At 43.7% G+C, this 27,937-nt stretch overlaps 12 protein-coding genes across 12 annotated transcripts; 3 read left to right on the plus strand and 9 right to left on the minus strand.

Moving 5' to 3' along the window:
• Positions 1-2,290: 2,290 nt before the first annotated feature.
• TbgDal_III1230 (hypothetical protein, unlikely) lies at positions 2,291-2,677 on the plus strand (the record flags this gene model as incomplete). The annotated part of the gene is made up of 1 exon (XM_011773775.1): positions 2,291-2,677. One exon carries the CDS (start codon positions 2,291-2,293, stop codon positions 2,675-2,677), a length of 387 nt encoding a protein of 128 aa, XP_011772077.1.
• Positions 2,678-2,898: 221 nt separating this feature from the next.
• Positions 2,899-3,786, plus strand: TbgDal_III1240 (hypothetical protein, conserved; the record flags this gene model as incomplete). Its single annotated transcript, XM_011773776.1, has 1 exon — positions 2,899-3,786. The coding sequence occupies one exon, from the start codon at positions 2,899-2,901 to the stop codon at positions 3,784-3,786; it is 888 nt and encodes a 295-aa protein (XP_011772078.1).
• Positions 3,787-4,955: 1,169 nt separating this feature from the next.
• TbgDal_III1250 (leucine-rich repeat protein (LRRP), putative) lies at positions 4,956-7,406 on the plus strand (the record flags this gene model as incomplete). The annotated part of the gene is made up of 1 exon (XM_011773777.1): positions 4,956-7,406. One exon carries the CDS (start codon positions 4,956-4,958, stop codon positions 7,404-7,406), a length of 2,451 nt encoding a protein of 816 aa, XP_011772079.1.
• A 4,174-nt stretch (positions 7,407-11,580) lies between these two features.
• Positions 11,581-12,681, minus strand: TbgDal_III1260 (variant surface glycoprotein (VSG)-related,putative; the record flags this gene model as incomplete). The annotated part of the gene is made up of 1 exon (XM_011773778.1): positions 11,581-12,681. One exon carries the CDS (start codon positions 12,679-12,681, stop codon positions 11,581-11,583), a length of 1,101 nt encoding a protein of 366 aa, XP_011772080.1.
• An 871-nt stretch (positions 12,682-13,552) lies between these two features.
• TbgDal_III1270 (variant surface glycoprotein (VSG)-related,putative) lies at positions 13,553-14,860 on the minus strand (the record flags this gene model as incomplete). The annotated part of the gene is made up of 1 exon (XM_011773779.1): positions 13,553-14,860. The coding sequence occupies one exon, from the start codon at positions 14,858-14,860 to the stop codon at positions 13,553-13,555; it is 1,308 nt and encodes a 435-aa protein (XP_011772081.1).
• A 1,141-nt stretch (positions 14,861-16,001) lies between these two features.
• On the minus strand, positions 16,002-16,562 carry TbgDal_III1280 (T. brucei spp.-specific protein; the record flags this gene model as incomplete). The annotated part of the gene is made up of 1 exon (XM_011773780.1): positions 16,002-16,562. One exon carries the CDS (start codon positions 16,560-16,562, stop codon positions 16,002-16,004), a length of 561 nt encoding a protein of 186 aa, XP_011772082.1.
• An 828-nt stretch (positions 16,563-17,390) lies between these two features.
• TbgDal_III1290 (hypothetical protein, conserved) lies at positions 17,391-18,674 on the minus strand (the record flags this gene model as incomplete). Its single annotated transcript, XM_011773781.1, has 1 exon — positions 17,391-18,674. One exon carries the CDS (start codon positions 18,672-18,674, stop codon positions 17,391-17,393), a length of 1,284 nt encoding a protein of 427 aa, XP_011772083.1.
• A 471-nt stretch (positions 18,675-19,145) lies between these two features.
• TbgDal_III1300 (CAAX prenyl protease 2, putative) lies at positions 19,146-20,054 on the minus strand (the record flags this gene model as incomplete). Its single annotated transcript, XM_011773782.1, has 1 exon — positions 19,146-20,054. The coding sequence occupies one exon, from the start codon at positions 20,052-20,054 to the stop codon at positions 19,146-19,148; it is 909 nt and encodes a 302-aa protein (XP_011772084.1).
• Positions 20,055-20,822: 768 nt separating this feature from the next.
• TbgDal_III1310 (hypothetical protein, unlikely) lies at positions 20,823-21,212 on the minus strand (the record flags this gene model as incomplete). Its single annotated transcript, XM_011773783.1, has 1 exon — positions 20,823-21,212. One exon carries the CDS (start codon positions 21,210-21,212, stop codon positions 20,823-20,825), a length of 390 nt encoding a protein of 129 aa, XP_011772085.1.
• A 53-nt stretch (positions 21,213-21,265) lies between these two features.
• Positions 21,266-24,295, minus strand: TbgDal_III1320 (hypothetical protein, conserved; the record flags this gene model as incomplete). The annotated part of the gene is made up of 1 exon (XM_011773784.1): positions 21,266-24,295. The coding sequence occupies one exon, from the start codon at positions 24,293-24,295 to the stop codon at positions 21,266-21,268; it is 3,030 nt and encodes a 1,009-aa protein (XP_011772086.1).
• Positions 24,296-25,233: 938 nt separating this feature from the next.
• TbgDal_III1330 (hypothetical protein, conserved) lies at positions 25,234-26,379 on the minus strand (the record flags this gene model as incomplete). Its single annotated transcript, XM_011773785.1, has 1 exon — positions 25,234-26,379. One exon carries the CDS (start codon positions 26,377-26,379, stop codon positions 25,234-25,236), a length of 1,146 nt encoding a protein of 381 aa, XP_011772087.1.
• A 681-nt stretch (positions 26,380-27,060) lies between these two features.
• TbgDal_III1340 (hypothetical protein, unlikely) lies at positions 27,061-27,444 on the minus strand (the record flags this gene model as incomplete). Its single annotated transcript, XM_011773786.1, has 1 exon — positions 27,061-27,444. The coding sequence occupies one exon, from the start codon at positions 27,442-27,444 to the stop codon at positions 27,061-27,063; it is 384 nt and encodes a 127-aa protein (XP_011772088.1).
• Positions 27,445-27,937: the final 493 nt, after the last annotated feature.

A 27,937-nucleotide genomic window follows, 5' to 3' on the forward strand; every position in this document is an offset into this window, starting at 1 on the left:
AGGCTGAAGTATCAAAAAGGGGAGGCAAGTTCCCAGGGGGTGTTCTAGTATAAATGGCCCGAAAATTGCAAAAAAAAAGATCGGGTACTGATTACCCGGTTAATGGCCTAAGACTGCTTGTGGTTGAGGTGTCTGTGTTTTCCCTAATTCATTCTCCTGTGGAGATGCAAATAAATTCATGTTTGGTGGTGTACTATATGACCGAAAGTTGTGTTCTTTGAGAATAATAAGGCGGTTGTATGCGGCTTCGTTTGTGAGGAGCCGTAACGATTTGGGGCGACTCTCCGCGATGGAGCGATGAGGGAGTTCGCCGCCACCCGAGGGGGTTTTGGTCGATTTTGGAGATTTTGTAACATTGGGGCAGGGGCGAGAGAGTACTGAGGATATGTTAAGTATCCTTTCTCATAATTTAACTTAAAAGCGAAGTCTTACGTGGGGGGGAACGAGAGGTTACGTTGAACTTGTGCGTGCTTCCAGTTAGAATTCTGCTGGCTGTGGGGATGCACAACTTGAACCTGACTTACTTTTACCATATGCGGGAGACGGCGTATTCATGTCGACGAAATGTGGTCGTATCTGGGTATTGATCATATTGCCCGTTTGGCGCATCTACGATAACAATAGTGATGAGAGAGGTGTGCTGATTGCGTACGATGGTGCAACGTTATTTCAGGGGCAGTATCGAAGTTGTATAATTTCATGTGCAGGCGAGTAGGATTGCTGGGAAGGAGAGTTTGTGTATGGTGCGTGTGCGAGAGTAAGGGCTATACGGCACCATAGCGAACTGAAGTGACTGAACTTATTTTCTCATTTGGTGCAAGGTCGCAGCGCAAACCAGCCACGAGTGGCACTCCCACAATAGGCGGCTTGTCGATACGTCATGTGTATACTTCCAGAAAAAGTGCTCGTGCGGAGTAAGCAAAAACGTCATGTATATGGTTAGTGTTCACACGTTGGGAGCACAGTGTTTTATACCGAGAAGATATGGGTAAAATTGCATATACAGTGGGTTTTTTTTTAGCAAAGTAAGGAGTAACTTAGCAAACGGGTTGTGTGAAATGGCGTCTTTTTTCGGTGATGCCACAATCGTCTGTGATGGCGAGGGAGGGAGGGTTGACATCAACGTAACCAATGTGAGTGTCTTCTGGACTGATGTGAGGAGCAGTGGAGTTCTGTTATTTGGAAGGATAACGAATGACAGGTATATTAACGTTCACAGAGGTAGACTAGTTGCGAGGCTGCTTCTATTTCTCGTCCCTTCCTCATGGTGACCGCGCCGCCGTTCTGCCCACAAATATGCATTACGTGTAAGTGGTGGTAAAGAAAGGGGGGATTGTTTACCTATCCCTCATGAAAGGACGTGTTAAAGGCGAAATGGCTTCTCAAAAGTGCAGAATGTTTTCTAGGTGGAGCACCGTCTTTCTGAGAACCGCGAGCAAGGGCTCACCCAGTTTGGTCAAGTGTTGTCTGCTTCATTTTCTATGCTTTGGTGTACCTCGCCTTTACAGTTTGAGGTGAAAGGGGAACATAATTAACTTAACCGCCCCCGCTCATTTGCACACTGACTTCCGCAGTATGCGTTGTTTCTGCGTGGGCGTAGAGGAGCTGTTAGGCGAGTGGCGCCTTCACACTACGGAGGGATGAAATAACGAATGACAGACTGCAGTTTGTTTTTAACGTAACATACATATTTCTTTAGGTAGCGGACGCTGAACCCGCAGAAAGTGTGTTATTGTGACGTTAGAGGAAGAGGCGAGTCAAAAGATAAGCGGATACTAACTAAACACTTTCGAGGCCGCCTGCATGGATAAATGGATAAATCAAGAGAAACAACAGATAAAACAACAGTATTACCTTTTATCGCGCGTCGCTCCTGCAGTAGGACGACCTTCTTCAGAATTCCTGGGCACAACTGCTGTCAGTACGTCCAGCAGGCTAGCTCGGGAAGAAAACTTAACCATAGTCTTCAACATACGCGCATAAGTTCCTTTTGATTAAACAACCGGGTGGGATGGTTTTCCATCGTTTCCAGTCTACCAAGGGCAAATAGAAAAGCGGCAGCACCGCATTCATAACGCGATTCATGCAGTGAGGCCTCCTTCCTCGCCATCCGCGGCATGCCTTTTATACAATAAGGATCGCGCGACTCCGTGCTGCCTCCGCAGCCAAATAATTTTATCGTCGGCACCGTTTTGGTTCTACAGGGAAGGAGTGCCAGGCTTCAAACAAGTGCGGACATTTTGTGTTTGGGAAAGTGCTTTGTACCCCCGTCCCACACCACCACCACTTTATGATTGCAGCAGAAAACATTCTTGAGGGGCCCGCCCACCTAGTGTCGAAAGTTGAGGGAACAGCACTTTCTTTACTCATTGTAACGGTTGCAATTCTGAATTTCCTTCCGGTAAGTGACCTAATGGTAACGGGCAAGGTGCTGTCGCTTTCCTTGCTGCACTGGGAGGTGTCGAAAAGGGGGTGTCCTTCCTGTAGTCGGCACAGAAGTGGCATGCGTGAAGGTGGAAACAAAATGTGGGGAGAAGTATCAAACTTCAGTCAAAGGGCCTGTGCGTTGTTTGCATTGGTGGTACACGATGCCTGGAAGGTAAAAAAAAGCGGCACATCGCGATTGGGAGCACTACTTGACCATTTGCGGTGCGGCGTGTGTAACACTGAAATATAAAACATTGATCGTGGGTAAGCAACAAACGACAGAACAGATTTATTATCTGGCCTCGCCTACTTGTATGTTGTGGTCCCTCGCTTCTTTTCCAATGTTCTTACCCACTCATCACTTCATATCATGCGTGGCTGAGTGTGAATTTCCCTACGTTCTATTGATACTGTCTTTTTCATTCTCATGTAGTCGCGTGTGCGGGACGCGCAAACTTGTTGGATCTGAAAATGACGAGTGCTTCAAAAAAATCAACGGAAGAAAATAGTGAGGAAGTGGAATGTACCAATGGCTCCAGGAAACGGCGGATGAGACAGAGGGAACGGAACATATACATCTCGGAATGCCATGGAATAAAGGAGCTATCGTCGCTCGTACGTCGCGGGTTCCAGCAGATAATGACGGCGAGAGGGTTGTTTATATCTGGGTGCCCTGATCTCGTAAAACTGGATGATGGGACCAGTGGGGAAGAAGAGGGGGGAGAATATTACAGGCAGCTGGAAGAAGTCCAAGTTAGCAGGTGCCCTCGACTCACCGATTTAAGCGGGTTAGGGAAGTGCAAGTACTTGAAGGTGGTTGATATTTCTGACTGCCGAAAACTGGAAAACATAGGGGAACTTAAAAGTTGTCGAACACTGGAGAAACTCGCGCTCTCACGGTGCACAGGTTTGGTGGATGTGAATTTGAGGGGATTTGGGAAGTTGTTATCTTTCTATATTTTCAAATGTGCGAACTTGACGAAGATATGCGGACTTTTAGGATGCCCCATACTAGAAACATTAACCGTTGAGGAGTGTGGAGACGTGAAAGAAATGGAGGTACGAACTATACGAGGACGGGTGGAAACGCTGAGAATTGCAGGGAAGAGGGCTATGGAAAATGTGGGATTTTTGTGCCTCTTCACGAATATGAAAAAGCTCGCACTATGTGGGTGTGTTGGGACTGTCGCGGAGGTACTCGGAGAGGAGGCCGGTGGGCTTCCCCGTCTAAAATGGTTGGAGTTGATTGGCATCCGCATGGAAAGGCAAATGAAGGATAAGCCTGGAAATGGTGTTGCAGCGACTGAGGGAGGAAATAACGCTAAACGGGTATTACCAATGATTGTTCAGAACGAATGATCACCATCTTGACTAGCTGGTAAACTCATCGACAGTGATATGGGGCTGAAAACTATCACAGTCTCTCTCTGGAGCAGCCTTTCTCGCACGCCAGATGGATATTACCACAGCGGGGTTTGTCATGTAATTACAGTGTGTATCTGAGTTTGAACGCGAGAATGGCCGGAAAATTTGTAGTTGTTGGTGTTTGTGGTTTCCTACGCAGGAAACCTTGTGATGGCGACAATTTCTTTATTTTAAACCAGTGCAAGTAGGCAGGAACACTGAACTGATTCAGTGCCACCTCAAAGTTGTTGAAAAGGTAGCCTGCGCCCAATAAGACCTTAAACAGACTTGCTATACGGTTCCTTTCGAAGTGGAAAACACGTTGTAGAGAGTAACTGTTAGTAAAAAAAACACTATTACGAGATGACTAAGCGTGTGTGTGTGTGTGCAGGGGTGGTATTAAATTCTTATGTGTACTTGGGTGTTGTAGGTGTCTCTTATGGGAATTTCAAGAGTGGTCACTTGTTTGCCAGCGCGTGTGAGTGAGAAAAGGTTGTCGAGTGGGACGGCTTTTAAACTGTTTTATGAAAATGTGTATGTGGAAAAGTGTGCATGGTGGGTAGTTGGTGCGATCCAACTTCAGGAGGTACCCGGTGACAATCAGCCATGTGGCGTGGGCGACCAAAAAAAAAAAAAGTTGGCAGATATTTTTTGTACCTGGGGGAGTTGAGTTATGGAAAAAGCATATCATCAGCGCCATCGGGGGTTGGGAGGAGGCTGATAAAGTGAGAAGTGGGAGCGTTTAGGCTGTCTCCGGTGGTTTGTTTCACTTACAGTGGAAGTTGTCCGTCTTCTACCGATATTATGAGAGACATGATAAACGTAGAGAAAGCAGTTGTCCCACCTATGCTTATAGGTACATCGTTTCTATTGGCACACAACTGGAATACGTAAAGAGTTATGTGTGTTATAAGCTCACGCGCATTTGTCGAGGAGATTGAAAAATTATGCAGAAAAGAAAACAGGGTAGTAATGTGTTGAATTTTATTCTGAAGACATACGTGTATGTCTACGACGGCTGTTAGTTGCGAAGAGCTGGTTGTTTTTCTCTGCTATTGTCTCTGCTGCTTTACCTACCGTTTTTCCTTGATTTTCCTTGAAGCGTGTTAGGGAAAGTTCCATAGATGGCAACACAGTTAAATAGTGATACGGTGACAGACTCGTTTCCGAAAAGTGGGGAACAGCAATCGCGGTCAGACAGCGGGCTTGGTGAAAGGATGAACGCGGCAAGAAACAAAGGATGGAAAGAATTAGATATATCCTATTTCAAGGAGGTGGAGGATGTGGGGAACCTCTGTGAAGTGGCAGGTTTATTCTTGGAGGACCTAAACTTTAGCTGGTGCACGAACATCCGCACAACTGGGTTGGAAAAAATATGCACAGTTGAGTGCTTTCCGAGTCTGCAAAGGCTGTATCTGAACGGCACAGGGACAAATGACAGATGCATCGACAAACTCAGCCGTGGGAATCTAAGAGTTTTGGAGTGCGGGTATTGCAGAAACATTACGGACGTTAGGCCCCTTGAAAGGAATGAAACGCTGGAAGTACTTTCGCTTCGAGGGTGCCAGAACATCGTCCATGGGTTGGAGGATGTTTGCGGTCGGTGGTTAATAAATTTGAGAGAATTGTACTTGAGTGATATGGTAGCCGTCACGGATGCGTGCATAGAAGCTATCGGTAATAGTAAAAAAAGCCTGGTCCGCTTGGAATGTGAAAATTGTGAAAGAATCACAAACGTCAGTGCGTTGGGAAACGTCAAGACATTGAAGGTATTGTTGCTCAATCACTCCAAGAACATCGCAGAAGGAGTTTCTAATATCTTCGAAATATCGGAGCTTCAAGAGTTAGGCTTCCGTGGTTTTGCTAAAATTACGCAAGTAAATTTGATGCCGTGGCAGCGTTGTGCGAGTTTAACAACCCTTGATCTCTCTGGATGCAAAAAAGTAACGAACTTGAATCTGGGTGGGGAGTGTAGAAAACTCGTGTGCCTTAAGCTTTCAGAGTGTCCGCAGCTGCGGGAAGTGGATATCACCGGGTGTGAAAGTTTGACTGCACTAAATATTTCCGGACGTTGGCATCTTAAAGTTGTGAAATTGAATGGATGCAAGGAGTTGAAGTCGATTGATCTTTCCGTGTGTCCGCACCTTGAAGACGTATATGGAGTATGCGACTGCAAAAACTTGGAAATTTTTAACCTTTGTTTTTGTTCACGACTCACAAAATTGAAACTGGCTGAGCTTGAAAAGTTAAAAATGTTGAATCTTTGCGGGTGTAAGGACCTTGAAGATATCGGAATTCCAAGCAGGTGGGGCAAAAACTTGGTGGAGCTTAATGTTTCAATGTGCCGGAAGCTTAACTACATGGATTTAAGCGGAAGAGTGAAGCTGGAGAAACTTAACCTTTCTCAATGCGACAGCCTTGTAGAGGTGAATTTAAGTGGGTGCCAAAACCTCTCTTCTTTACTTGATCTTTCAAACAGCAGGGAGCTCGAAATCTTGAATTTGTGCAACTGTGGGGAGTTGCCGGCGCTTAACGTTGACGGATGCGTGAATCTGCAAATACTGATTCTGAGCGGATGCCACAGTCTGTCGACCATGAAACTTTCCGAATGCAACAACCTCAGGGAGACAGATTTTAGCGGCTGTGCGAAGTTGTCGGCTATCAAACTTTCCAGTAGAAGGGGGATAAAGTTAGTTAAATTGGACGGTTGTATAGATTTGATGTCTCTGGATTTGTCAGAGTGTGTGAGCCTTAAGGATTTGATTGGAGTAAGTGGCTGTACCCAACTCAAGTCACTCAATCTCTCAGGTTGCAGCAGGTTCGCTGATGTCGCCGCACTAAAGGACCTCAAGGGGCTGGTGAGACTCAACCTTTCCAGGTTGGTGGAGGTTGTGGACCTGAGCATGCTAACTGGGCACGAGGATCTGGAGGAGCTCAACCTATCTCAATGTAACGCACTTGCCGATATAAGCGGACTGAAGGGCGAATGCTCGACAAAACTGATATCTTTGAATGTATCATGGTGCAGGAGCCTTTCGGCTATCTGTGTGCTGAGTGAGTGTTGCCGTAATTTGACCACGCTGGATATTTCAGGTTGCTGGAACCTTGATGATATGAGCGTGTTGGGGTCGTTAAAGAGCTTGAGTGTTCTTAATCTTTCTTGGTGCAGTCAACTGACCGACATAAATATGTTAGCGGGTTTGAACTGCTTGGCTGTTCTTAACCTTTCTTGGTGCAATCAGCTTGTTGATGCGAGTGTAGTGAGCGAGTTGGAAAGTATAGCCATTCTTAACCTTTCATATTGTTGTGAATTAGCGCGTTTAAATTTGAGCGGATGCATAAAACTAAAGTGCCTTGATATCTGTGGATGCGTGTCCCTCAAACATTTAACTGGATTACGCAAGTGCACGAATTTAGAATCACTCTTCGCCTGCGGATATCGCGACGCGGCAGAAGACGTTCGTGACGAGTTCCTGAACATTCCATGCTCCGCTACGTTACATATCGATGAAAGCACGGACGGGGAGGTAATACAGGAACTCATGGGTTGGGGTGTTAGAGTCAAAACAATCTGAGACAGGCATGATTGCTCGCCAGTTGGTGTAAGCAGTTGTGTGGCCGAAGCTGATCTTTACACATTTTTTTTGCGCGCGGCACAGGGTTAAACACATGCTACCGGAAAGCCGGCTAGCCTATACCCACTCCCTTTCATAGACAGACAACTTTTTTTCTGGAACAAGTCCAGTTGCGCCATCATTTTAAGCGTTGAACGTAGTGGCTGCCATCGTGCAGGTGCGCGGGGCCGTAGGTGCACACACCTTTCGGCCACATATGTCTACTTCAATTGAGGCTATGACGTTGCTTAACGCTAAGGTGAAATGACAACTCTACGTGCATAGGTGCTTTTATTTCAAACATGACCTAATAGTTACGAAATACATAACGTTTTTTGATAACAGAGCGGATTATTCACCACCTAACCACTATCACCTTGTGTTCTCGTATTTTCTCTCGCCCTTTCATTCCAGCACACTTAAGAACTGGTATTTTCCACGCTTCTTCTCATTTTTTTTGCATGCCCACACGGTCCTTAAAGTTCACAAATTTTAGTTTGTAACCCGCCTTCTAAATGATAGAAGTTGTTGTGGTAAAAGCGTAAGAGGTCGCCGAATACACATATCAACGCAGACGAAGCCACGACAAAAAAATTAAAAGGCACGCATAAAGCGACAGATGTTATCCATAAGTACTAACACATTGGGTAACAACACCCCGAGGCATCGCATCTTCAACAAAAATGTAAAACAAATGATCATTAGCCACACTTTTACAGCGCCGAAATGCTATCTGCTTTTCTTGTAAACCCCAAACCTCCCAAACATATTTAAAAAAAATTTAGCATACTTCTGATTTGTAACTTTTTCTTACCTCCGCTAAACCTACCTCTTTTAGCACACATCGATTAAGTACCTAGCATCTCCCTATGTTTACTTTTTGTTTGACATCTTTTAGCTAGCGGTCGACTTCGCATTACTACTTCACCCACTGCGGCGTTAGATCTGTTCGCGCTGGCAACAGTGATGCCCCAGGCATCTTCTGATTTAGTTGCATTGTTACGTGCCATGGTTTCAGCCAACGCATACCTTTAAACCTTGCTGTTTGGATTTCTGTGTGCCGCATCGGAGGGAGGTAGCGCTTCCTTTTCTACATCGTCTGGCCTAAACAACTTTACAAAGAAATTTTCCACATTTACGCGAAGCCGTTAACCTCTTTTCTCGGGTCTAATCAAGCCACATTATCCACTTAGTGCTCAGGGGCTATTCATTGTAGTAAGTGTGTGGGAGTTTCCACTCACCCTACTCTTAGAGCGTCACAGCAGCCCTCTATTTTGTGCCCACGCCAGTGCTACAAGTGCTCGATGAGGGTACCTTGTTCCATACATTTTGTCGGGTGGTGCGTGCATTGGAGATTTTTTGGAACCGTTTTCAATGTCAGGAACGCTCCGCTTCTCAATCTCTTCCCATTCAATTTTTATCTGGGTGTTTGTTCCCATAAAGTAGAGTGCCCCCCGCCACATCAATGCGCTCGGCTGCACCTTCAATAGAGTAATTGGCCCCGACGCCAAGACCACGTGGCCAGTGCCGTGAAGGTCTTCCGTTCGCCCGTAGGGCCTGATTAAAGTTGAAAAGACGTCCAAATGCGTTGCGTTGGTGTGTGGAATAACGTGGCAACGAAAAGTGGTAACTTCAACAGAAGGTAGCGGCTTTCAGTGAAGGCTCTTTTTCCAAAGCGTCGTTGACACCTCACCCGCCAGTGAGGTAAGTGGCCGCTAATTTTACACCCATGGGGTTTCCTCAACTGGCAAAGCCCATTCTCTAAGGTTGAGCTTCCTGTGGCCTCGTCTGCTCGCAGGTGAAATTTATGCAGTTTTATTCTTCACTAACTGTTTGATTTTCCGCGTGGTGTAAAGTGGGCAACAAAAACGAGGGGGTATTATTGTAGGCATCAAGCAATCCTAAGGGTGTACTTCCTTCGGAGTGGACTCAAATTCTTTACAACCAAGAGCTCTACCAATTAAAAAGAAGGTGCAAGCAAGAAACCTCACTGCGCGTACAAAAGTAAACAAAAGAGGTGAATAATAACGGCCGAATACTGTAAAAAAAAAAAAACTAATGCGGAACAGTTGTGTGTGTTGTGGTTTGATCAATGTTATTTGCAGCCTCGGGCTCCCACCAAGAAACTAAGACTTGTAGGAGAGTGGTGTGTGACAACCAACCTTGGGTGTTCTTGCAGTCAGTCAGAAAGTGGTGGTTATTTTTCAATTATAACAATGAACACTATAACTGTACTAAGGAACTTTAGAAAACAGACACGAAGAGTCTTGCCACTAGCAGTACCGTTGAGTTGGAGTCAAAGTTAAATTAGGAGCGGTTTCCAGTTCCCTGCAGACCACCAGAGTTAACACCAACCTCTTTTTCAGCATCTTTCAAAGTTCGCCACCGCTGGAGTGTCAGCAATTGCGCTTTAAATATCACCTCTCGACCATGTGGTGTTCTATGCGAGAAGTGATGTGGCTACCACAAACTTTGTGCCTTTTGTGTTCATTTCCATGGACCTCCCTAGAGTTCCATCAAGTAGCCCACCTGCATTCAATGTTTCACTAACTGCATACTACAGTGGTGTACGCGGCATTCTAGCAACAGCCTTCCTCAGTCAGTCGTGTCTCACCTCGAGGTGTTTAATCTTGTGACGGCTACTTGGCGATGGTCTCTAAATTCTTTGGCCGTAATGCACCTTCCATTTGTGTTACTGACAGAATTCTCAAACCCACTATCTGTTGTGCGTTCCGCTAACCGCTGTAACGACCTATTGGCTTCTCCCACTTCCGCAGACGGGTCCTTCGTTTCTAGGAGATTGATTCGTAGCATCGTCTGCGTTCTTGTATGTCCTCCCTTCCTTTGCAAACACCCCCACCCTGTAACCCCCATACCCATCACCCTCATGTTCTTTTTGTTCACCTTACTCTCCTGTCCACCTATCTGTATCACCGGACTGTTGTTGTATCTCTACTCCAAAACATGCAACACTGTTCCACGTAACTTTCGCAATTTCCCTCACTACACAAATTTCCACGAACCCCTTAAACCTCCGAAAGCGACGAATCGGCCCCACTTTGGTGATATCCCCCTCAACCTTGTCAAGTATCCCCCTGCTCTTCCCTTGTGATGCGGTTGTTGAAAACGACTAATACACACAAAACTCCCACTGTACTCCATCCTACCACAAAAAAAACATATAGTTGCATCCTCCATCGCCTGTTACCAACATTTGACTTCCGATTATTTTTTGTATGCGCAGCATAAAGTTCCTTAAATTACCCTCACACCATGATATTTATAGTGGTTAACAACAGTCTCTCTCCTATCGATAATGGGGTGAACCAGCCGCTTTGCACACACTTTGTGCCCGGCTACATCTTTTTGTCTCTAAGTTGAGGGCATTTTCCCGTGAATTTATGATTTCACCGCATTTTTTTCCTCCAAATTTCTGCCAACTCTGTATTGAAACAACTGAACTCATTCTATCAAATATTCCGTTAATTCTTGAGCACATCAGCACACACTCTCGAAAACCCGGTGAATGCTGCGACAAAACCTCCATCGGAGCGATCACGCTTTAGACAGAAATGCAATTCCTGAGAACATTACCGATAAAACGTGTAACCATCCGCACTACATTCAACTCTACACTTTTTTGGGAGTCTTTACCACACGCCTTTATCCCTTCTATTCACTTAAGGTGTTAAATCTAATTTACTCAATACCTATTTCAAGGGATTGTCAATTCCATCTTGTTAAAAAAGGGAAAAACCAGCTTGGAAGGAGTTTTCCTTTCTATTCCGCATCCTTTCACTTCACGGGATACTGAGAGTATTGTTCAGTCAATATTATTGAAAAAAAAATGTCAACACACTGCTGTAGCAAAAAAAAAAAGAAAGCATAACTTGAGTGATATTTGAATCACATCACGTCGCTTACTATATGAATTTCCCATTTACATTTGCTATCCTCTAATTCACATCCCTCCCCTGCCTTGAATCCACTAGTGTTTACCTGTTGTTGACGTTACCATCGTTAAACGTCAGAAGAGCCTTTTTTGGAATCACGCCCGTGCTCATTCTGACGTTGCTTTCCTTTTCTCTTAGTTTCCCGTCTTACCTGATATTTGCTAACTCAAACCAGGTTTTACTCAATTTTTGGCATTGCCAATTTTCCTGTTTGACTCTTCAAACTCTTTTTGTAGCTTTTCAATGGCATCTGCGAGCGTTCTCTTATCATTCTCGTAGTCTTTCAGATCCCTCATTTCGTTGAAAACTTTTAACAACTCCCTCATCCACGGTATATTCTTAATATCTCTGTTCCTACCCCTAACCACGTAGCGCACACGGTGGCCAGGGGCTTCTTGGGGCAGAATCCAGAGCCGCCAGAAGCTGAACTTTCTCCTATCACCAAAGACATAGGTAGTTCCGGTACATCCATCAACACCGTGGTTAATCATGTCGCGGAAGTCGTTTACTAGTTTGTTAAACCCTTCTTGTGGGCCTTCCATACTTGAGCACTGTTCTTTAAGAAAATACCACCTTTCCCCCGCGTCTTCATCTGGTCTCCACACCGCTCTATTATCTCTCCTAGCGCAACGACTACAGCAGAGCTGAGTTTCTCTTCCCAAATTCATACGAGGCGCGCACAAACACAACAAATCCCTACTCAATGATACGGACGCTTTAAGCTTTTGTGAACGTGAGAGTTGCTGCTCACATACCTGTCTCCTGTCGGAACTGCGTGCTTTAATTTCTTGTGGTCGATATGGAACACCATACAGCGCGCGATTAATACCTTTTTCGAGATCACTTGCTTTCAAAACCCATCTCCGATTTTTGGTTATATTTTGGAATATCTGCGCAACGGAAAGAACCTTTTTTCTAATCTCCACCACTTCACGTTCGGACAATCCTCCTACCGAAAGTAGGGTTGTATTTCCCCTAGTTGCCAATTCTTTTTTCGATTCATTCCAAAACACTTTGTGGAGTGCACAGTTTCTTTTCCCCGCGCCTTCGCAAGTTTTGTTCAAATCCCTGTCTCCACTCAATTCCAAATACATTGCTCCAATCCGAGCCGCCCCTTTAGTGATTTCCTGTGCTTCTTTCATCTTTCCAAGTGCTGCTTCTGCCAAATTTATCATGCCACACAATGTCTTAAACTCATTCCCGTTAACCAGCCATTCCGAACCCGAGACAGTTGCCGGGAATACCAGCGCAAGCAAAACAGTGCAAAGATTTATAGCGCGCATTCTCTCCCTTCACTTCAATCAACAACTTCACCTCTTAAAAATACACAAGAAGATCATATAAAAATGCGAATGCATACCCCACATGCACCTTTGAATAAGTTATAGGAGTTGATAGAAAGGTAAATATACTACAAGTCAAATACCAACATTTGATGGATGTGCTTCTAAAAGTAAAAAAAGACTTAAGTAGTGTTAGATGGCAGTTTACAAAAGTGGAGGTAAGTGTCCTTGGTGCCAAATCGACGCATGCTCTGGCATTTCATTTGGACCTTGATTTCCGCTGTAGGGAGGTTGCATCACTTCCGTAAATCTTGGGCTTATCCACTGTAGAAATAACCTATGACACTTTATACTTCCGAAGAATTAGCTTTTGTTTGTTTTTTCCCTTTATGCTGGTTGTTCCAGCCATTGCTCGACGTCTTCTATAAACTGAAGTTTACAGTTGGTGGAGTCGAGTTATTAAAAGGTTATTGAGATGTAATAATACTCTGTAGCGTGAAGCATCATCATTGAATATGAAATGAACTTCCCCAACAACATCGACCACCTGACGCAACGCCACACACTTCACTCGAGAGTACCCCTTCACCCTCCACTTACTATCATAACGGGCGCACAAAAACAAAGACTGCAACCAAAGCCTGTCAGAACCATGATTTACGAAAATCATAAAACAGAAACTTCCACGGATAAGTTAGCATACGGCATTTACGTCTGAGCCGTCTGCCTTCGAAAGTGAATATCAGCTTCCGATCTCACACAAAAACTTGGCATAAGTTTCCTATACCAGCAGGAGCCACACAAAAATATAACAAATGCACATAAACAAAACCTCCTTCCTCCCCCTCCAGCTTTTTATTATAAATCACAATCATGTTAATATATGTAAGTATCTGCCACCACAGCGAAAACTAAAAATGTTTACATTACACCTTGCACACCCCCCATTATATTTTATGCCATCCAAAGGGAAGCACATATTGAAACAGAAACATTTGATTAATTTTTCCGACGGTATTAAAAAAAAAACCACGTATCTCATCATAAATATAATAGTTTTAATATTTATATGCATATATTTTAAATTTAAGAGCAGTAAAAGAAGTATTTTTAAAGGGTTAGGGTTCCCATTTACTGACCAAAGTGGTCGTGTTTGTGGTTCTGCGGATGTATTAGTTCCGCTTTCATTTATTAGTGGATCTTCTAGATTATATTCAGTGTTATTACCATCATTGTGCTTGTAATTAATATTATCATTATCATTATCATTATTATTGTTATTATCATCATTAGTGTGAATGCCTTCGTTAATCTTTCGGTCCGTTGAAGGTGCGGCATCTCCAACTCCATTTGGAACGGTTTCGACGTCGTTTTCACTCGTGCCCAAATTGGTTCGTGTATCATTCGGTATTTTCTCGGCAAGTTCTTCAAGATGCTTTAACCAGGGGATGCTATGGTTGGTGAGTGTGCCGGAAGTGATGTTATACATCAAACACACCGAATTACCCTTTCCAGTGGTTGCTGAGCATTGCTTCACTTCTGTTGCCTGATGACCCCCGAGTCGTATGTTTTGATCTGATTCCCTTCCCTTCTTCTCTGTCGCTGTTCTCAGTACTGCTTGAACTTTTTCCTTTAAGTGGTATAATTGATTTTGTATATGTTGCTCCCGTTTCGGAAGTTGGTTACAATGCAACCTTATTTTCTCCCAATGCTGCTTAGCTTGCTCTTTATTGCTCCACACCTCACCGCCCTTGTACCACTTGTTACCGCTAAAACACAGATCTTCTGCACCAACCCCGTCTTTGCCTGGCTTTTTGTGGGGTTTACATAGACACAAAATATCCTTTATTAAGCTTTTCCCCGCATATTTGTGGGCTCGATTTTGCCTGTCCCCGCAGTAATCTTTCCTGTCGTTTTCGCCTTCGAAACCAATTTCGGTGCTGCCTTTGTTGCCGTACAAAATGGTATTCACGGACTCGTTAACACTTTCAGGTTTCAATCCTCCAAGTGTTGGCTTTCCTTCACTCGCCAATTTCTGTATTTCAAACGTCAGATTGACAAATCCACATAATGTTTTAAACTCGTTTTCATTCAATATTTGTGAATCCTTCTTTCCTGCTTTTGAATTTTCCACTGTCCCAGTCAACAATACGACAATAAATGAGAAATATATCCGCATCCTTTATTTCTTTTGTCCTTTTTCGAAAAATCAAAAGTAAAAGCACAGACACACCAATTTCATAATACAAAGAAGAAAGTAAGCCAAGTTACCGATGGTGGCCTTTATTACGGAAACTAAAGTTTCCACCAGCACCGCATGTAACTTAAGCGTAATTTTTCCATTCCCCTCACAAGGGGAGTCACCAATAACCAAACACACTCATTTACGCATAATATAATCTACTTCAGCATAAATGTGCAAAAATTCAATCCGTTTATTCACTATCATTTGCACCTCCAGCACTTCGCCTAATGGGCAAACATATTCAACAACTAATAATGGTAATGCGTTTGTAGGTGACGTTTGTAAGAGTGACATATTATTGTACCATAATATAAAAAAAACGTGTTTTCAAGCAGATCAAAATCTATTGTGGAGAAATCTTGTGGACAACACTTTACAAATGGGGGACAACCAACTACCATCAAAAGAATTAAAGCCCATGGAGGATATGCTACACATAATTTCATAAGAGGTACACAACATCAAGGAGGCAAAGCGATCAAATGTATGCATCCCCGTATTGAAAAGTTAAAAAAAAATTAGCGGTATCAACTACAATCGAGAATAACAAAAACAACAACAAAAACATCACTTCACATCGTCCCATCATTACCTTGTTTTATTGCGTTTCCCAATTATGTTTCACATTATTCTGAAAAGAATTTGCTAAAACACCTCCCCTCCCCTCCTTGCACAAAACAGTGATGAAGTTGCGGATGCGGATAAAAGGGAATAGTGCCCAACTTTATACACATGCAACAACATGAAGATTGCAACTCGAAAACCTTGTTTCTTATCGAAGGGACATGTACATGTTTGACATGAAACAAATCGTGAAATAGCAACTAGAAACAACCCACAATGGATAAACCTTAAAATAAAATAAGTAATGAAGTAAAGGCAATAAAGAGAAGTGGTGTCACCAAATGTAAAGGGAGGGGGGGGGACAGACTCTCCTTTTTTGATACTGATGTATCTGTTTCATCTTCTCATTTGCTTACTGTAAGGATTATTCTTTTCATGAGGTTGGTCTTACTCCCGAACGTGTGCCTAACTAGGTTGCCGAGTTAACTTCCTTTATTGCTTTTTCCGCTTTTCAATCCACAATTTCCTCTTCAGCTGCCAGCTCACTTGATGTTTTATTGCGATTCCCCGTCCTCCGCATTCTTAAAGCTTCTTTCCTTTTCTTCAGTCCAACCATTTGCTTCATCATTTGTTGCGACAGACAACTACACGGATATGTGGTAAAATCACGCGGGGATTGTTTGGCACATTCCTCTAAAGCAGTCCACATGCTTTTTGACACGTTGTTGACACAACACCAAGTGTTTTTATCCCGTACCTTCTCAGCGCAGCACATCAAATCGTCCCGCCACCGTGGGAGTAATTGCTCACATGTGGGTACTCGAAAATCATCATCATCATCATCATCATTATCATCTTCATCACTTTTGGATGCCGCAACAATCGCAAACACTAGCACAAAAACCGTCTTTTTCATTACATGGCCAATTATATAACTCATTTTGCCTACACACTCAGATGCACTTACAAAAAGACGAAGGCTTGTGATTGGAGGAGGAGGAGGAGGAGGAGAAGACTCAAAAATTAAAGAGAGAAAATATGCAAAGAAGACCATCCGGTGGTAACTCAACATGGATTTTTTCCGGCATATTATGTGCGGCAACTCTCCCTCTCTCTGTCATATATATATAAATGCACGGAGTTCCCTTCAGGCCAACAAACTTGCCAAATGGAAGGTTGCGATCAAAGTGAAGAGATGATTGAATATCAAAAAAGAAAAAAAAAAGAAAATACAACTTGAAAGGAAGCAAACGCTCCTCTTGAAGGGAAAATTGAGGAAGATAAAAAAGAACTCACAGGAACCAACAGGTAACTCTCGGACTCCGAATACGTTTAAGTAGAATTAATAACCATCGTAAAGTGTGACCGCGAGGAAATCAGCGCATAACAAATATTACTTGTGCTCAACGGAAAATATTCTTTCGGCATAACAGTTCGCTAGTATTTTAAAGCGAAGATGGAGGAGGTAAAAGAAAATTGTTCGATCAATGTATTTCGTGTTATTGTCGTGACTCGAACGAATCTTCGTCTTGGATGCAGCAAAGTGTTAGCTTCAACAGACCCAAAACCAACTAACTCACATGCGCCGAGGTGAAAGTCGTATGAGTGTGAACCGACAACGGTGGAATACAATTAAAAAAAAAGTGGATTTGCAACTGCCTTAACAACAACAACAAAAAAAGATGTTTTGTGAACAAAATACCTGAGGCAGTTAACCCTCTTATGGGCCGTCAATTAAATACCTACTTTCAACTACCACTTTTTAATTACAACAAAGCAAATTCGCCCAAACTAAATATTAGTAATGCACGAATATTCCAGAACGGAATCCGTTTCCTCCACCCCCCCCCCCCTGGCTGTGGAAACTTCTCTCGCACTTAAAAACTTTTGCAGTACTTGTTCACTCATATGGAGCAATCGGATCATTTTTGAGACCCCGCTGCGCTCTACGGAAGAGCGGCGTTAAGCAAATGCCCGCCCACACAACAAAAACAGCGCAGATTGTCCAAAATGGTATGAGTGTGCTGCCCTCGCCAGTCATAAACGGAACTTTTAAGTTCATACCGAACAAAGATACGACAAGGTTGATGGGAAGAGAAACAGCAGCAACACTGTTCAGAATATTCATCTTGAAGTCGAGTCCTGCAGACGCCTGCGACATGCGCATAGAAACACCCGTAATGAAGTTCAGGTTTGCATGATTTAACATGTCACGAGCATCATCCAGCTTCTCTGAAACCTTTTGAACTCTTGCCAGTATTTCCTTGTAGGCCACAGCACTCGGGTGACTCTTAGAAACGAACGTTAAACGCATTGCTGGTGAAATAAGTTGGTGAATCAGTTTTTCCTTCAGGAACAATGCTGTTCGAAAACTAGAAATACGGCGCCGTAACAACGCTACACGACGGAGGAGGTCTGTCTGATCCTGCTCACCAGGCGAAATCAGAAAGACCATTTCATTAATATCACCAACCTCACTCAGCAGCGAGGCAGGTGCTGGAAAGGAGGCCTCACAAGTGAAACACACGAGAGTACATAGGGCATCTGTTCCCATAGCAACAGGAACAAAAGAAGAACGATGTGACGAAGGATCCTTCACAATGCCAACAACCGAACCCTCGCATTCACGGCTATGTCTCTCCGCTTCACTACCATTACATTTGAGAACATGACGAAATAACTCCGCGAGACCAGCAAACGGTGCTGTATGCAGCGTCAGTAGTACACGCTCACTACACACAAACGAGCACAAAACCCCTTCCTCGCAACCAAACTCAGCGCGCGACATAGCGGTTGCAGCAGGAAACGGTCCGCCGTGGCTCGGGGAACACGAAAGGCAGCCAACAACATACTCACCTTCCGTAGGTTGCAACTCCACCACGTCGTACATATCATTTGCAAGCACAGCCTCCACGTGACTCGGCTGCATGTTTGGGTAAAGCAGCTGTAAAACTTGCCGATGCTCTTCTTCACTGCACTTCTGCATGTCCACCCATAAACCACACAGTGCAATTCCTGGTAAGTTGTTGCGTAAGAAAACTAGTGCATCTGCAGCAGATTCCAAAGCACATGTTTGTAGTGACATGCGCCCTGCAGTCTGCCATGTAACGACACAAAGGCACCCGTCACGTCCCACTGGTGTGGTTACGGGAGGTGAAGCCTCTCCTTTAGTGGCACACGGCATTGCCACAACGTATGAATCTGTACGTACCTAATCAGTGTCTTCGTACTTGTGGTAAGTTTCACACCTTCAGTACCACTTGTTGTGTTTGAAGAAAGTAAATGGCTTACGATTACTTACTTAAACACTTCCAACTCACAGGGAAATTAGGAAAAGGTGGGTGGGACACACATACGCTGGCGCTTGACGCAATGGAAACATTGGTCGCTACAAGCGTCGCGATACATCACATGCAATCAATTGCCCAAAAGAAGAAATGATGGAAAGACACACACACACACACACATGCGCACACACGAACTCATTGAGGAAGTGATTGACTGACATAATTGTGAAAGGGGCAAATGATACAATTAAGAGTGCCCGTTGCAGGGACAACTTCGTCACCTCCCAACAGTTTACATGATGGCATCTCCACATGGTAACCGAAGGCAGCGAAGCGGGACACGTGTTGTAACCCTCTCACATTTACATTTATGTTGACCTTCTAGCAACTGTTGAAGTAATGATGTACCAACCGGCGATACCCCCGCAATAGGCACCGCCGTACACCAAACGTTTAAGCCATGTTTGCTCTTGGAGAAAGTCAAAAGTTGGAGGTCCAATAAAGTTGCAGAGTGCATGAGTGACTATAGTGGAAGGTAAGTTCCTCTTTCCAACAACAACATAGCAATACCCGGTGAGCAAACCACAGGCAAATGTGCAGAGGTACAAACCAGGAAGTTTTTTTGCTGCACGTCTCCAGCACACTAGTTTTTTCCTGGGTTGAGGCTCATTATTTCCCATTATATAACGATATTCCCAAGCCACAGAGGGAAAGATATGGTGCGTGTGTGATACAGCAAACAGTACTGACGATATGACTATAGATGACGTCACGGACCGTCGCTGAAGTAATATTTGAAGAAGCAGTGCGCGGAAAAAAATTTCTTCACCTGTTGGACAAATCACATTGTCTCGAAGAAAAATTTCATCCGCGTCCTGTTGAAATAGAGCGATTCCCTTCTCTAACAGGGTTCCACTGAAGAGCGCGAGTGTGGCCAAGGCGGTGGATACAGTAACGTGAAGGGCTCGCAACACATTGCCCTCTTGACAAAACAAAAAGTGGATTACAGCACTGGGACCAACAGATGTTTTATCGCGTGCTTCCTTGAAGAGAAGATACTCCAACAGCAGCCAACTAACAGCAGTGGATCCAACAAAAGAAATAAGTCGCCTTCGAAATGTTGAGGGATCATTCCGGTCCAAATGTTCCGGCCCGCACTCCCATGCCTTTTCGATATCTTTCATGCAGAGAAGGGCAAAAGTCCGCTCCTTCCGCCATAAAAAGATGGTCCCAACAAACCCACCACAAAGAAGAGCGCAGATGCCGACATCACTCATCTATTGAAAACGTCCCCACAGTGCCAACGTGCACAATTTCTATGTACAGTTTCTTTTTTTTTTAAAAAAAAGAAAGAAAGGTATGAATAACTCCGCTGAAGGGAATAATGGTTGTCACATAGGAATTCAGGCGACCAGAAGCAAACTGAATTGCGATGAAAAGAAGCGTACCTAAAAGGGGGAAAAACGGCACCCAAGAAAAATCCGCCCCGTACACGAAAGGAACTAATGGAAACCTCATGAGTGAGTGGTGTTCATTTAAAACTTCCTCCAGGGACGGTCACATCACTCAGATGGAAGAAGACACAAGTTGGATAAAAACCCGCTTAGCGGCCATGCGAACAAATGACATCAGCACCTGCCGCTTTGTTGCACACGATTCATACGTGCATCTTTAGCAGCGAGCTAACGAAAGAAATATAGGAAGTCTGATATTAGTCGGAAATCATGCATCAAACACAGAAATTTTGGCTTCCCATCCATCCCATTTGTGTGTGGAGAGCCGCACTCGTTGCGCCACAGTTTATGCGGTGGGAAGGGGGAAATGGTTCTTTATTTTTTTTTTTAAAAGTAAAAAGTCATTTCTTGTGTCTCAGGCATCACGAGACAGAAATTCATCATTCGTGATGATGCAACAAAAAATTTTATGCACTGTTAACTTCACACTTGTCATCGTAGGCTTTATAATGCACATCACAGTTCTCTACAGAAATACTTTGCTATTTGTTGTGGTACCAAGGTTAAAGAAAAAAAGAATGAAGCACCAGTTTAGTAGTCAGTACTGAAGCTAATAGCAGACACGGAGGGGGGAAAAAAAAGGAAAATGCCACACGACTTGCGGTACACATACACGAGTAAACGCACACAATTATATTTGCAGGTAAAATAAAAGCGTACGTGAGGGGAGCGTTGCCGGTCGCAGATATGATTAATGAAGAAGCAACACACCTTTTTATCACTAATGTCAGAACGACTAGATATGTGCGGCGTTATGTGTATATAATGGCAACCATAATAAAAAGTAACGAATCGCAATATTAAACTACACAGAAGATATTCACAGTTCCACTTCGAACTGCTGCCCGGTGTGTCGGCAGTCAGGGAATTTTTTTTTTCCGTTAAGAAAAAAAAAAGAAAACCAAATAAAAATAAATGCATTCCCACATCATCCTATTTGAACAAATCAAGACAAAAAAAAAGAAAAAAGAACACTAAAGTACTTCCTCGGCCAGCGTTAGTGCAACGCGGAAAGTCCCTCCCTCGTCTGTTTCTGCGATCATTTGCTGAAAACACGGTGTTGTATTTAATGGGCGCTCTGCCATACACGTGGCGCGGAGGTATGTCGAAATGGGCGAGCGCTCATCTTCTGAAAAACGCTCAAAGACACGACACCGATGCCATACATCCCATCGGAGCGAGCCGGTACGCAAGCGAAGAGAAGTTAACGTACTGTCGCTGTTTTTTGGTACCTGTGGTGATGAGAGCGCTGCAATAAATTCCCTTAAAGCCTCATGATCAGCCTCTTCCGTGACAGCTCCTCTCGTCACTGGAGATGTTAACATCTGACAATTGACGTCAAGCGTACAAAGCGTTCGCTCGATGGCTATGGCCACGCATACGCTAGTCTCAATCTCCTCAACTCGGCGTATTGCTGTGCTGTATGTCGTTTGAAGAGTCTCAACATTAGAAAATAGCGGGTCGCTGTAAAACAAGTCCTTTATGCTGCTCGTAACTTCCTCCGATTTCTGCATAACATAAGCCGCAATCGCTTCGTTGGTTTCAACGTGGCGATGGGAAAGTAAAGGATGGAGGGCGTTACTGAAATTGGCTTGCACTGTCTCCAAGAGGAGCATATCTAGTTGTAACTCGCTTTCCATCCAGTTCACGACATCATGTGCCTGCTCTTCCGGCACAAACAACTGCTCAATAATCTCCTCTGGGGAACGGGGGGCGGCCTGCTCCCACAATAGCCACCATGTATTGTCCTCACGGCGTTGCATCCGTTCAGAGAGATAAGCACTGTCATTTATATCAACCTCAAAGTCGGGTTTAGTTGGACCACCAGTTCCAGTGGTTCCAGTGGCGGGTGAATGTGGCGGAGAAACAAAGTCACGCGGGCTGTACCAATGAACAAAATCAGCAAAGCGGACCACCCGTCCCTCATGGGATCGATTTACATAAAGAAATAAACACATGTCGTTGAACAGCCCCTCGTTGAGTACCAAACTGGGACTATGCTGAGAAGAGGAAGCAGAGTGCGAGTGTGGATCACGTTCCTCCTGACCCTTTGCGAGTAAGATATCAGTTGTATATGGAGGAACAGGAAGGGGTTGCGGTTCCACAAGCACCTCACCATTTGTAATAAGTCTTTTGACCCTTTTTGTACAATGTCCATAAAATTCACTATCATTTGAGCGGTGAATCACGTCTTCCACACCATCTTGCGACCCATCCAATTTTGGTGAACCTTGTTCTTTTGCGGAACCCCATTCGTCCTGTGCGGGCTGATCAGCAGGCACAGTTGCGTTTTTCTCTAGCATCCGCCTGGAACATATGACAAGCAACTGCATCTTTTGTATGATCAAAGGCATTCCGTGATTAATTTCATCCACACCTGGTATGCCAATGGTGGCAATTAGTTTCTGCAGTGACCCCTTCCTGTCCTCGCTGTCGTCAAGAAGGGCTTTTAGACGCTGCACAATAACTTTCCACAAGGCACGCACACCATCAATATCGTGTACATCACGTGCGCAGGCACATGCAAAGCGACATAATAATGAACCGGGGTAGTAGACATTGCGGACATCCGATTTGAATTCTCCCTTACATGCAGGAAACATTGCCAGCGGACTGACGGGTGAGTTACGGTCCTTCCACATACCTCCGCAGCGGTCCATGATATCATCCGCCAAACCAATTATATCGTCCGTAATATTTGGAGAGTTTTCCGATCCACTACCCTGAGAAATGTATTGCATTACTGTTTCATAGTACTTTGAGAGATACTTACAAGATGCGTGATTCAAGTCGGATTCATCTTTGGGAATTGCTACGGCTGTAATATTTAACTTGTCTTCCAACATATATTTGGCTTCAGGTGTGAATGGGTTCAAGTTGGAGGCGCGCGCTCCGTCGTCCCGCGCTTCCGTATCCCGCAACTGATTCCACTGAAACGTGAAATAAATTCCACGTAATGGTGCGGTCCCTGTGCCAAAAGGGAAAGTCGTTCGCATAGTGGACGGGAGAATATTATCGTTTTCATTGTCCAGTGCAGCACCCCACGACAACGCAAGCTCACCATGACGTATGTCACTGGACGTGATCCGGGGTAGTGCGGGATTCATGGAAAAGCGGCGAGGCGGCATCAACTTAAACTTACGTTGAAGCGACACACAAATGCCTTCAAATGTATCCCTTCGCACGCGGCTTTGTTTCCCAAGGTGTAGTTGGAAAACATCAAGGCAATCAATTACTCTCCTACAGCAATCGGGAGTGCTCGGGTACGCGGTGCAACAAAAGCGACACTTCACCACCAGATGAACAAAAAGTTGGTGCAATGTGGCATGTGTGGTATCCAACGCAGCGCCCCCGTTGCTAGTGAACGCATCCACCAATGCAGGCGGTGCCACTCCCATAAATGTCAATTGCGACGGATCACCGACAGCAACAAAGCAAGGTACTGTTCCATTTGCATAATAAAAAGGCGATGTGAGACTCAGTGGGTCACGCTCAAAGTAAAGTGAAAATGAGACACGCATAGCGCGACTCACAGCGCAGACAAGGAGAGAAAGGTAAAAGGACGATTCGCTGTAACTGTGATGTAAAGATGTGGCCGTATTCCGCACTAAAAAAAACACAGGAACTGCAAATAGGCGAACGATCGGGTGTTGTTGTTGTTGTTGCTGCTCAAAATTATGGACGTGAATTTCAACCATAATCTCCTCCCCATCATTGTCACTCCAAGCTTCACGAGCACTCCTGCGGTTGATGGTGAAGCGCCGACCCAACACCATCTCCCTGTTGTCATCATCATTATCAGTTCCACGTGTGCATCTGGTCTTCCCTTCACCCACCGCATTCGTAGTCAAGGCAAACCGTTGCAATTCGGGATGCGTGCGGAATTCCATTATAATGTACTGTTCCATCTCTTTAACAACTTCCTCAAAGAATGTATTGCAGGAATAATCTTCTATTTCTAAAGGAATCTCCTCTTCAACATCCGCTAATTCCATTGAACTCATATGGGCAACCGTAAATATATATATATATATATATATATATTTACTATAATTGTATTTGGTGTTGTTTTTAAGTATTTTTTTTGTATTCCACCCCTTGTTTGTGCGTGTGCGCTAATGGGCGACACAACGCAACGGCAACTTGCCAACACCCCTTCTGTTATTTGATGAAATATACCCTAAGAATAATGTGCACACAGCAAAAGAAAAAGAAAAAAAATATGTACAAGAATCAGCAGTACATGTATGCATATATATATATATATATATATCCCTAAATATACAAACAACATATTTGCATGCATATAATTCCTTTAGGCTTTGGGACACGATAAAGAGGGGGAAAAGATACATTCCATATCTAACTCCCATTAAGTTGTCATCCCTTCCCAAATCTCAGTTTCCTCATTCTTTTCTTTTCTTGTGTGTCACCTCCCCCTACTCCCAGTAGCGGATGAAGACACAACAGAGGATGAGAAAGGGAAGGGAACAAAATGGAAGACATGTCTTTTTTTATTCTTTTCTTTTCTTCTTTCGCACACGCACGCACAGACGCACACACATAAACGCACATACACCTCTGTGTGCTTTTGCTGAAGGAGTTGTGACGCAGGATCTAAAGCTTCCACTGCTATTGAATGTATCACATCATATTTGTCCTTTCCATTAACCTCCTTGTTCGTTCCTTCCTTTTATTTCCATTTTTGTATTCATATTATTTCCTCTGCAACCACACTATTTTCCACAGGTGCACACACACACAAAAAAAAACAGACAGAGACAGAGACAGAGACAGAGAGACACCTGCTTCGCCACTTTTATACTCTGCGTCGCAACGCAGTTCCAACCCCACCAAACCACCGTCTATCATACGATTGCCCGCCCGTAATAGCTTAGAAACAACCTAAAATAAAAATAGTAAAAAGTAAAAAAAAAACAAACTATGAAAAGAACCCCCGAAGACAAAGCGGTTTATAACGTTTCGTCTCGGGACACAGGAAATAGGTTCTCGTGCATGCGTCGCGACTAATGAGCGGTTTGCATCTATCTTCTGAAGTGCACCTCTGTTGTAATGGGGAACCGGCACTACTCACGAGCACATTCCGTCGTTCATTTTCCATCTCTACAGAGCTACACACGCCTTCTGTTTCCAACGCGACCGTTGGTGGCGTATTACTATTATTATTGTTATTATTATTATTATTGTTGTTGTTGCTATTGTTATTGTTATTCCGCGGAACTGACCCGGATGCCTCCGACTCGGGTGACTCTTTTTCCTCCGTGCCACGTGATGGAGTCGGTGTTTCAATAAGTGGTGGCGAACCTTCTGCATTCGATGGTGGCGTTATTCTCTCAGCTGAACGGGATGTCGTTCTTCTTCCACGAAACGACCGAGTCTGCTGCAATTGTAAATCCTGTTCCGTGAGCGTCATAGCGGGTTGTATGGAAGGTTCCGTTCCAATCACTTCCGGTGACGACTTTCCCTCTGAAACTTTGTTCCTTTCTTCTTCTTTCTTCTGCCCTTCTACGCCGTCCTCCGAATCCGGTGTTGATATGAACCGCAAAACCGATAACCAAAACACCGCTTGAGTCCCGTCATTTCCCCCCTGCTGAAACTCCGTAGCTGCGTGGCGCATTAGGTTAATTACAATGGAGTTCATTATGGATTTTAGTCGTTCGAAGCGTTGTAGATCAACATGTTCAGTTAAGTACAGAACTTCCTCTAACATCGCCTTTCCCAAGTCAGCCGTCATTGGCTGAACGCTTAAGGCCTCAGCCACCATCGTATATTGAGTGGCAGCATCTTTCGACATGGAAAGAATTTCAGGCACACTGCGTAAGTCACGTTTGGCCATATAAACGTTAATGGCACCTCTTAGTGGAGCGCTAAGTTCGGGATCTTGTCCGACAATATGACGAAGAGGCACTTCGTAGGCTGCAGCAATGGCATCTGCAACACAACGGCATGCAGTGTCATTTAACACGACGTCACCATGCATAACATCAATAAAAAGTGCAATCACCTGATGCGAGTTTTGCTTTTGCTGCACGTCCTCGCTCAGCATTAAGCTACAATTCTTTTTCATTCCCCTCTAATAATACTTCAAATGTAATATTCTTTTTCGTGGGGAAAATCTTCTACCTAACTTTTTTTTTTCAATTTAGTGTGGGAGTTTGGTGCGTTGCCGAACACAAAATGTGCTACCAGTGAAATGGCCACCGTTGCAACTTTTTTAAAAAAAAAAAGACGCACACCACACACTCCCTCTTTTTTGTGGCGTGCTCCCGTTGCCCCCTTCTCCTTTTCTTTTCTTTTTCTTTTTTTTTCCCCCGCCCTCAAACTAACTTTATGTTCGGGATTGTTGTCAAAAACGACCTGTCAAATGTTTTTGTTTCGTTTTGTGCGTAATATATTTCAGACCTGAAAAAGGTCCGTTGTATTGTTTTTTTTTTAAATAAAAAACTTAAATAGTAAATAAAGGAGAAAACAACAAATAAATACACTTTGGCTTACCTTATGTGAGTGGGTGCTTCAGAGATGTGTACCTGTTGCAGTCTTACATGGGCATCAACACAACGACAAAAGGTACATGTTTTAATAAAAAATAAAAAAATAAAATAGAAAGGTAAAGGTAAAGGTAGGAGAAAGAAATTAAAATAATAATTATTATCATTATTATCATAGTAGGAAGGTGTGGCATATTTGTGTTCTAGGCGTAACGTCACTGAGCTTTTACTACCAGTCACCACACACGCAACTAACAACTTCAGGAAGGAATATATATATATATATATATATATATATATATATATATATGGTGGTTTTGATACACCAAAAAAACAAAAAAATAAATAAGGGAGAACCGTTCGGGAAAAGAGAGAGAGCGCAAATATTTAAAAAGGAAAAGCAAAAAAAAAAAAAAGGAGGAACTCACAAACGAGCAAAAGATGCGGCGAACTAATAATAATAATAATAACACATGCGTCTGAAATGGAATGTAAAAAAAAAAAAGAAAGAAGATGGAAAGAATGTGTGTGAACGCGTGACGTTTTCCTCCCAATCGACTGATGAATTCCCCGTATTTGCATAATATACAATAAAAAGTACGAAAGTAAACACCACAAAGGGAATATAAGGGCCAATCGTACATGGACCCTCAACAACAATAACAACAACGAAAAAGTGACGTACTTCACTACTGCGCTCTGTTGAGTTTGTGAGGTCTTTTTTTTTAAAAAAAAAGTATGTGAAGTAAAGCATTCATCAAAATCGTATAAAGGGTGGGAAAACAAAACAAGAAACGGATAGACTAACTTTTGGCTTATCCATTCAGCGCACTTCTTTTTTATTTATTTATTTATCTCACTCCACTCCATTCCCTTCCCTTCCCTCCCCTTCGCCACTCACACATATCTACTTTGGGTCAGCCTACCAACACACTCCAGAGCAATAATCAGAGGTGTGTACCATACAGTTATGGGAATCTTTTGAACTCATTCTTTTAAAAAAAGTGATTAGTGTTTCACAGAGTAGAAAGGGAAATAAAAAACAAACAACAAAACATCACCGTCACAACCACACTACAAAATATACCGCACTTACATACACCTTCCTTCCCTTCCAAGGTTCTGGAATGATATGTG

This window comes from Trypanosoma brucei, chromosome 3 (genome assembly GCF_000210295.1).
Source record: "Trypanosoma brucei gambiense DAL972 chromosome 3, complete sequence".
NCBI classification, from domain to species: Eukaryota; Euglenozoa; class Kinetoplastea; order Trypanosomatida; family Trypanosomatidae; genus Trypanosoma; species Trypanosoma brucei.